This window comes from Hibiscus syriacus, unplaced genomic scaffold, assembly GCF_006381635.1.
Source record: "Hibiscus syriacus cultivar Baekdansim isolate YM2019G1 unplaced genomic scaffold, ASM638163v2 tig00111221_pilon, whole genome shotgun sequence".
Taxonomy (NCBI): Eukaryota; Viridiplantae; Streptophyta; class Magnoliopsida; order Malvales; family Malvaceae; genus Hibiscus; species Hibiscus syriacus.
This window is the reverse complement of record NW_024063025.1, coordinates 45,099-55,483: the sequence shown is the minus strand read 5'-3', so window position 1 is coordinate 55,483 and position 10,385 is coordinate 45,099. Positions and strand designations below refer to the sequence as shown.

General features: G+C 33.7%; 1 protein-coding gene across 1 annotated transcript; it reads right to left on the bottom strand.

The window, feature by feature from the left end:
- Positions 1-7,281: 7,281 nt before the first annotated feature.
- LOC120156515 (homeobox-leucine zipper protein ATHB-13-like) lies at positions 7,282-9,781 on the bottom strand. Its single transcript, XM_039167827.1, has 3 exons — positions 9,400-9,781; positions 8,927-9,303; positions 7,282-8,342 (listed from the first exon to the last, which is right to left on the bottom strand). The coding sequence occupies exons 1-3, from the start codon at positions 9,527-9,529 to the stop codon at positions 7,983-7,985; spliced, it is 867 nt and encodes a 288-aa protein (XP_039023758.1). The 5' UTR covers positions 9,530-9,781; the 3' UTR covers positions 7,282-7,982.
- Positions 9,782-10,385: the final 604 nt, after the last annotated feature.

The following is a 10,385-nucleotide window of genomic DNA, read 5'->3' as shown; positions in this document are numbered from 1 at the left end:
TAAGAGTTTTTTTTTTATTAAACTTAATAATTAAATATTAATAAAAATATATATCATTATTATGTATTAATAAAAAAATCACATCATCTAGCTGTTAGAGAAAAACGATCGAGTGATTAAAAAAATTAATTTATAAGGTTTAATAAATAAATTAAAAAAATTAAAAGTATAATAAGTAAAAAAAAAAAAAAGAGTAAAACTCAATGATGATTAGTGTAATTTACCTTAACTATAAAATGAATATATTTTATATGAAATACAATTTTTTATAATTTCATTGATTATTTTAATATATTATTGTTTTATTTTAAGTATGCGTCACATATTAATTCAAAAAATATTTGAATAATTTATTTATTTTCCTTTTCTTGAACAGGGATACATTTAAATGAAAGGAAGTTGACGATCGTCGTGACTAAACCTACACATAGCTCACCCTTTTTTATTATTTCCAATTTAAATTCACTGATTTTACGATTTTGGAGGGTTAATTTCTCATTTTGAAAATTTAAACAATCGGCACTCGTATGCGTGTAGCGTGATCAACACGCTTGGGGTTATTGGCTGGATGCCTATGAGTCAGTCAACGTGGTCTGTTTTCATTGGGAGGTAAATTTCACTTCATTTCTTGGTACTAAGATAATACAGCATATTAAAGTACAGCATACAAACATAATACTTTGCAAAAGAATTTATTTCCCCTATACATATAGATATTGGAATTAAATGGAGTTAGTTGCTTTCATCCAAATTGTCACTTCTCTTTGGTTTTGTTTGTTCGTGAGAAGCATATAAAAAATTACATTTAGATTTTGGAGGAAAATACCAAAGTGTACATCAAAATATTAGATCGGAAACTTCCTCTTTTCCTTCTCCTGTTGGAAGATTATATAAAAAAAGGAACAACATTAACATAAATATTATTTTGAATTTTGAACTATATTTTGTTTAAACCATACATAAAACATTTAAGGCAAATTACTTAAAAGTCATTTAATTGTGAGTTTATTATCAAATACGTCAATTAAAATTTCGTATAAACATGTCATTTTATTGTTAAAATTGAATCGGGTAACTAATATGATATGATATGATACGATTATATTTATAGTTCTCAAAATTTATCAATTCTATTAATTTCATCACATTTCGGGAAAAAATTCAATAAATATAACCATTTATATTTAAAAATTTTATCAATTTAATATTTGTTTAATAATGCCGTCAAACTAAATAAGTACATTGAACCAAAGTAGTAGTTGAATAACTATATTTTGTCATAAAGCAACAATAAGGTAAAGTTAAATTATTATCATATTAGGAAAATAATTAACATCTTTTAGAGAATTTATGAGAAGAACAAAGGTTGAAATGATAAAAAAAAATTCAAATACGAAGGGTTATATTTGTTGAATTGTTTCAAAGTATGATCAAATTGATAAATTTGGTTAAGTTTTAGGAACTAAAACTATTATTATATCATGTCATATCACTATTCCGTCAAATATTTGACTACAAAATAATATATTTGAAGTAATATTTAATCGAGTGACATGTTTATCATCAAAATCATAATTAAACAATCTTGGGTGTAGTTTACTCAAACATCTAAATCATATTTTTAGTTTTCAGTTTTGATGGGTTGGGTAGACTTTAACTCAAACGTGTGGCAAACATTGGTAGGCAATTTTAAAACTCAAAATTTCATCCAAAAGTCCAATATTTTTCTTCAGTGAGAACTTATTAACTCTATGGGGAAAAATCAAAAGAATATCAAGTTTGAACCATATGTTGTATGTATTCGATCTAAAAAAAGCATTTATTATAATTATATGACATGAGATTAATTATACTTAGAGTTAAGGTAGATTGAACACATACATAAGTATCGAAATTTCTTAACACTATTTCGTTTATCTATAAATTTAAATCTAAAGTTTAGTTTAAGAAATGCAAACTTCAAATCATTTGATGGGTGAAAATATAAACACGAAATACACCGAACCCTAGCTTAGTTGTTGAAGTTGAAAGCCAACTGAAACCCTAGAAAACTAACCACTGCTCTTTCTTAGATATTCACTTTCAAGCTAAAACGGTTCTACCCACCTGTTCCGGATTATGCCACGTGGACAAATGAGATTTGCATGACGTGCGGATAGAGAAAGGGTGGAGAAATAAACCATGTTATGTTAACTTTTAAAATCATCCACTCGTCAAACGGTGGTAGCCTAAGTGCCAAACCAAGGCAAAAGGACTGATTATGGCTTTAGTCCCTGTATTTTAATAATCTTCATGTTTTGGTTTTGCTTTAGTTTGATATATATTTTTACTTGGGTTTAAATTTATATATAGAGAATGGGTGTTAATTGCAATGCATGCATGTATGTTGTCCCACATCTGCAGCCCTTTAAAAGAGCATCGTGTCCTGTGGAGCCCTAGACCCTCTTTAAAGCCATCCCTTTTTCTTTTCCCCTCAATTTTGTCAGTGAGTGAAACGTGAAACTTTGCTCATTTTGTCTTGCCTCCACCCTGTAAATATGTATTATCTCTCATGTTTTGTGAAGGTGAAATCGTAATCTTTGACAATTGTAAAAAGATAATTTTACAAATTTTGTCCAAAGTCCCCTTGGTCCCATAAAACGTGTTTTAAAAGTCCATTACGTTTTCAACTTTACTTCAACCTCAATTATAGCTGGACACATCTGAAATTAACAGCCACATGTTTCCTGCTATATAAGATTTTCTAGTGTACCCATTGTGATATTCATTAAGTTATATTTGATAAAATTACATACGGGAACAATGGACAACCATTTAAAATATAAAATATATTTTTAGTGAGTTGGGATTCAATGCCATCATTGTCTTAGCTCTTAGCAGCCATCATTTTTTTTAATTTTATATTAATGAATCGATTACAAAGGGAGCAAAGGAGAGAGATAGCGGTAATGGTGCATGGGAAGGAGAGGGCCAAGGCCAAGCTCAAGCTCGATTCATGTTTCAGTGTCATGCTACAATATAATTATGTCATCAACATGATGAGTAAATGATATTACTAAACTGGACCGGCCATGGGGGAATTATTAGGAAGCCTTGGACAACTAAAGGCAATACGATAATCCCTAACAAACAAGGCAAAATAATAGAAGGGCAATGGTAAGTCTCCGAATGCATGCATTAGTATTACTAGGGAAAGGGGAGTTTGAACTAATCCATGAATGAAAAATGTAAACAAAAAGATTAATGTGGGATAGGCCCAAGTTCCCAAAGAGATTGATATTTGATGTGGAGTGGGTCTTGTTTTGATGATGCCATTGCCAAATGTGTGTCTCATCCGCTCTTTCTGCCTTTTTCAAAGCACGTGGGCCTTTCCAATATCTCGACATAAAGGGAATCATTACCTTGTAAATATTCAATCACCTTATCATTACATCTTTTGCCTTCGCTTATTATGCTCACCAAGCTTAATGCTGCGCTGGGCTCTAGGTCATTTCCTATATATACGTTCCGAAACATGATTAATCACCCCGATTTCTCTTTCAATATCATTTTAAAAATACATCAAAGCTTTATTAAATAATCATCGTCACTAAATTACTGATTTATTAATCGTCAGCCGAATATATTAGTTTCTTAAAGTTTTTTTATATAGTATAATATAGCCTGCTTTAGTATTAGACTGTAATCTGATTCATACACTGGTATTACAGCCTTAGAGAAAAATGCATCCTTTACTTGTTGTTAAGGATATATTATATCTAGTTGTTAATTGTTATCTCTAGAGGTCCAGGTTCGAGCATCAGAGATTACAATAATATTTGAGTTTTTATTATTAAATAATTAATAATCTTTATAATAGATAATACCTTATAATCACCCTATATTAATTCAAAAAAAAATACTATAGATTTTCCCTCCCTATTGTTGGTTGGTCTTACTGTTTTTTCGGAAAGAAAAGCAGGAGGTGTATGGGGACAACACCACTTTAGCCGGTGAATTAGCTTTTTGGATGGAATACAATGCAAAGCTCTATCGTTTTATGATAATAGTTCATACTATTAATTTGTCTTGTTGTTTGTGCACTGTCCCATCTTAATTTTAATTATCATTCACATCAAAGGTACAGAATCTTTGATAATAGTTGAATTATTATTCTCGTTGTTTTATTAACATTATTTTAAGTTAAGTTATTAAAAGTTATTCATAAAAGGAATGAATCATATGTGTTTTCCTTTTCTAATAAAAATGGTGGATCATTTTTGTCTTTTGTTTTATAATACATTCTTTGTTGTTCAATAGCATGTCTCTTCTTTTATCAAGGTTAGATTAGAAGTCACCTCTTCAACGTGTTGTCATTGTTATATTAATTTTATGTTAGTGTTGATGTTATTTATTATTTATCGTCGAAAATGGTGTTTGTTTGTATATACTATATTTTCAAGTTGATTGATTGATTTTTTTTAAAACTATTTTCTTTAATGACTAATTTGTGCTATGTGATAGTTTTAAGAAAATAACATGTTAATATGATTAGTTTTAATTAATTTTAATTTTTTAATTGTGATTTTATTGTATTTTTTAATTTATTCAATAAAATTAATGGATATTTTTTTAAGAGAAAAAACATGATAAGCTTACTTACCTAATTTCCATGTCCATATATATATGAATCACAATTTGTTAAATCTGATTTGATTCAATTGATGGTCCCATAAAAGATTTTTTTTTTTTCACAAAGGCTGAGATTCTCATTTTGTGTATATGTGTGTGTGTGTGTCTGTGTGATGAAGGATTCTCATGTAATATTAATCAAGATATAATCCAAATCACAGCCCTTAATATATGGGACCTTCCTCCAGTTTTTCTCCTTGTATGTATAAATGCTATGCCCCAATCCATGAATAAGATAATCTCAACTTCTCTAAGCTGCGTTACACCAATGTTGTATTGTAATGTCTCAAAATTGGTAGAAATATTATGTTGAAGGAGCTAAGAGTCAAGCTCCCAATCATATAAAGCTCTCTCTACTGTTGCATTCATTAGTTGGTAACACTGGTGAGTAACAGTGAGAATATAAAGAAGCCAAAAAGGGAATTTATTTTCACAAATGGATGAATTTATTAATGTATATATTGGTTTACTGCAAAGTGGAATCTGCCAAGGTGGGGGGGGAGATGAATTTACGTTCTGCCACCTTGACTCACTCTTCGGCTAATTTCAATAAAGATGTTGCGTTCATAGAAGAGCTCACCTACCAAATGAACTGCTGGACACAACACGGCATCTACATTGCTATCTCTTTTGTTTCCTCTTTCAGACTTGTCATCATATGATCCAAATGGAAAAACAAAGTTTGGTAATGGTGACTGCTACTACTTCACTCCCCCCAGCAGCTTCACGTTTCGCAGATATGTTGGGGCCATTTTCATTCTTTTCTTTTAACTCTGCATCAATGGGTAGGACACGAAATATCATTATATTTCACAACCAAAGTTTGGGACTAGTCATGGACGTTGCAGTTTATAACACTATAACCAAATAATCAATTTATCTCCTTACTTTTTATTGTCATGACTCAACCATTTCAAAGATTTAATAAGACAAATTATTATGATTTGCTTGCACTCTAGATTGACAATATGAACCCCCCACCCCCAAAAAAAAAGGAAAAAGAAAAGATCCCTTACAAACAATCTCATAATTGTGTTGACAAACTTCCAGGAAGCTCTCTTCATGGCTTCTGTTGATCAAAGTCCGTACTTCCCCCACATGAAGTACGTAGATTTATACTGTTTTAGCTCTAAAGCTTTGATTTATACCCTTCTGAACGTTACCATGCACCCTAGTTAAAAACTGTAGTAGAAAGAGATATTCTATTCTTGTGCAGGCATGCTTAGTCTTGGAGTATGAGGAGGAAAATTAACTGTCTGTCTCACATGATTGCTTACTTTTTTTTCACATTATCTGTCAGATTGTAATGAGAATTGCATCAGCTGCATGATACATATAAATCATGGAAACAGCAAAGGGTGTTTTGATTGAGCTTTTTAAAGCCATATTGGGACCCCATTTCAGCGCTCCATGACAGAAACAAGTTTGGTGTTTGGGGGGGGGGGGCACTTTTGCCTGCACTTGAACACTAAATGAGATTTGAGCCCCATGCCATGTGTCAGTGTCCCTGGGCTCCATTTTGTTCCACTGAATTGTGCATATGGGCCACCATTGGTCTACTCACGTCTAGTCCAAATGATATATATCTTCTCCTTTCCTATATGGGCTTCGGAGTTGTTGAGCCCAAGTCAAGTCAACACTATTTGACCTTCCTGATTTAACATGTTAATATGTCACCAATTCGAGGATAAGAAGCTAATTATGGAAAGATAAAGGTAGTAAAAAAAGTGTATTGAACTCTGAGTGGGATCAAAATGACATGGGTAAGGGAAGGGAGTCCCTTGATGATGGCACAAAAGGACCTTTTACTATGAAAACTAAGGCCCAATTGCTGTTGAAAGAATAAAGTAAACTAATGGCCAAAGTCATGTCCCAAACCATAAATAACCCACCATACCAAGACTATCTTCAATCTAGTTGCATCAAGATGTCTAAATGTTGAGAGAGAGATGGAAAATTGGAGCATTAACTCAAAGCTTAACAGAGTGAATTGACCATCGCCACCAACCTCATTCCTTGTATCCAACACAAATATCAAAGCTTAACCGTTATTATCTCATTTCTATTGGATCCTTGTTAAATGATACTACTTGAGAAAACCCATTAGGCTACTAATCTGATCTCACACTAACGACCTAAAGGCTAAAACACAGAATTTACATGCCTTTATAGCTTTTAACCTAAAGGCTAAAACACTTTGGCTATAGTTTCTTTCAAAACAAGAGGCAGGCTTCTCATTCACTTTGTACGAGGAATCGCTTCTATCCTGACCCGCACGCATTTTCAAGTGTAACATCCTCCTCATCTCATCTGATCACTCTACTCTTGCATTCTATTTTCTTTATTAACTTAAAATAAAATTCAAAGTACAAACTCCAACGTCCTCTTCACCTTATTTGCCTTGCAGATATTCTACCCGACAAGCTCTAGCTCGCTCAACCTAAAAGAGCATGAACCATATTTATACTTGTTTCAGTACAATTAGGGTTCCTGAATGATAGAAAATACCCACTAGCCTTACTTCTAGATATAATGAGTATGATTTGCAGTGTTTATTATTGTATTAAATGTTGGTTAGTTTTTAGCAAATAGAAATACAAGGTTGGTCAATGTTTTCAATCATCTGTCCATTTCATTTCAAACCCTAAATTGTTCTTTCCTCCATATGTTGTACATTGTGGGAGCCAAATGATTCGGAATTATTTGTTCAATACCGTTCTATTCTGTACGAACATGATACACGTAAGAAATCGGGAGAAGGAGTTGGAAGAAAGTGGGGGTAAGGAGGAGGACTTTGTTGGATGATAGCAAGTGGTCGATAGAGTGGGTCATATCATATATATATATATATAATATTTTGGTGCCATCAAAGAGTCCAAAAATGGGCTGAGCAGTAAATGGCAGTAGGGTTCTGGCAACGTCCCCTTCACGAGAACGACAGTTTCCAACTCCTCTTGTTTTCTTCTGCTCTTCAATCTGCTTGTCTTCTTCTTCTCTTGGAATGTGTGTTGGAATTCCATACTCTCCCGTTTTTTACAACAAAAATAGAAAAAAATTGGGTTAAAACAGTCCATAACTTGGACCAGGTTTTGTTCACCATGATCCATTAGGCATTAGCGTTTGATGATTATCAGCACCAAGAAGAAGAAGAGGAAGAAATCATTACAATGTCATCTCTTCAATGCAAAGAACACGATTCCAAAGCTAACTACATCTGCTTCATACCAACTACCTCATCACTTCCAACTTAAAACGTATAATTTATTCCTCCTTAAATTAATCACCTCTTGATGTAAAACTTTTTAAACTCGTCAATTGAAATGGTGATGCTCAAGCCATGGCCAAAACCCTGTTTGATCCTCGATGCTACAGAACATGTTACCGAGGCCTTCTTCTTTAACCATCTGATCCATCTTTTGGCATTGGAGGTGATTATCCGGCCTTGACGATGCTGTTTGAAACATCTGCGCTACCGCAACGCCGCCACCGTTGGGCCTAATGGATGTCGTAGGGAAAAGGGTTATGCTTGTGGGATGACTGTCGATTGCTGGTGTCCTTGAGATGACCAGATTCAAATCTGAGCTGTTTTCACTTCTGTTACTGCATGAACCTTCGGTGTCTTTATTGAGGTTGATGGATTCCGTCGGTTCCCCTCCTTTCAGTGCCAATATCTGCACCCACAAATTAACTTATCCGATCAATGACGAAGAATGTTGTTACACAAAAAAGCCAAATATTCATAGTAATTTAATACTAAAACCAATGACATCATTGTTGTAAATTATAAGAAAAATATTTCATTCTTTGCATGCCATTGCCACGAGTCATATGACTCATGGTTCTCTAATTAAGCTTCAAAAAATGATTGATCATCAAGGTCTAATTATAAATTTAGCCCTCTACTATGCTAACATTTGCTATTAATTCCTCTACTTTAATATGTCATAATTTGGTCTTTTACCATTTATAGGCCCAAATTGATCAAATCTACATCATTGTTTTAATCACAACAACTAGCGATGTTATTAATTTGAACCTGCTAATAACATGATAAAAGTTAGAGTAGAGATTAAATCTTGGCATAGTAGAGGGACTAAAACCATATTAGGCCATTAATCAACTCATAGAAAGTAAAATTATGTGTCAGTATTAAGTTGAGAAAACATTGATTCCATAGAAAGTCAATAAAAGCATTTGGTTATGATTATAATCTTCAAAAAGCTGAATTATATATTTTACACATGTATATGATTACCTGTGCATGGAGCTTTTGGTTCTGAGCTTGGAGTGCATCATTATCTGCTTTGATTGCTTCATACTGTTTTTTAAGCAGATCATAGTCTTTCTCAAGTTGCTTGGTTTTCCACCTTGCTCTTCTGTTCTGAAACCAAATGGCAATTTGCCTTGGCTGCAATCCAAGAGATCTAGCCAGCTCCATTTTTCTCTCAGGTTCAAGCTTATTGCCCAACTCAAAGTTCTTCTCAAGAGTCTTCACTTGTTCCATGTTAAGCCTTCTCTTCTTTTCTCCTGCTTGTGAACCATCATCTGACAAATCATCCTCCCCATTTGCTTCTTCACATGCATTAATACCGGAAAACGATATTGATCTCTTCCCCAGAAATGACGCAACACCTATATGTAAGTGTGTTAGAAACAGAAATCAATTCCATTATAAGGTTAGATATACATAAACTGATGAACCCTAAAGATTCAGATTATTATATATACCATGAAATTCTTGGGGTGTGCATGAAGGAAGCATTTGATTGATGGAATTTGGTGGTTGAGAATGATCTTCTTGATGAGGAGTTTGGAGCATGAAATTTGCTGGGAAAAAAGCCATCCGATTGCAAGACATGACCCAACAGGCAGCTGAGTTTTAGACAGTAATCCTAATCCCAATTATTTAACTGCCATGATGTTATTCAAAGGGAAAGAAGAAGATACTGGGGAGTGGTGGTGAGACAGAGTTTAATGAAAGAAAAGCAAAAGAGAGATTTGATTGATCAGTGTAAAAGGAAAAAGAAATAGAAATTTCTTGAAAAGGGTGGTGATGCAGAGATTTTTATGACCAAAGTCATGGGATGTGGAGCCATATTGATATCTTCTCAAAGGGTGGCTTAGTTACGTGAAGAAAAAGAAGGGTTGCTTGAGAAGCAAGAGAGTTCAGGGGGTGGGCCGGAGGAATCTAAGGGCCAGGGGTTGCTACCTAACCTACCAACACCCATCGTGGTTTGGGGCCAACCCTTCTTTCCCACCATCCATTATCCTTTCCCTCTCTGCAAATGCATCTGAATCACAACAAAAGCAAAAACTTTGTGAATTCCCCAAGCATTGTTTCCATCCCTACAAGAGCTGGTCTCTGTCATCCACTATCTCTCTCTCTCTCTCTGCCACTGCCACCCAATACCTCATGCATTCACTCACTCATATGTCATGTCATTTCCTCAATAAAAAACTTCTCATTTTCAAAAAGCAAACTTTCCCTGTCCCAAATCAAAAAGATTAAAAAGTAAAGAAAAATCCCACAATTTAAAGAAGATTCTGCTGCAATGATCAGTCCCAAATCTGAACTTCCTATCTTGAACAAACTTATGCAGCTTTCATGACTAGACATGGGTGCTTCCATCATATTTTTTTCTTTTATTTCTGAATAAGGATAGGATTTCGATCAGTGCTGTGGGTCTTCCCTTTTAGAAACCTACTGTTTTTCC

Coding starts and splice junctions, on each gene's coding strand:
- LOC120156515 (XM_039167827.1), bottom strand. CDS start 9,529: ATGTCTTGCAATCGGATGGCTTTTTTCCCAGCAAATTTCATGCTCCAA. Junction 9,304..9,399: donor CACACCCCAAGAATTTCATG/GTATATATAATA, acceptor ACTTACATATAG/GTGTTGCGTCATTTCTGGGG. Junction 8,343..8,926: donor ACCAAAAGCTCCATGCACAG/GTAATCATATAC, acceptor TTGTGGGTGCAG/ATATTGGCACTGAAAGGAGG.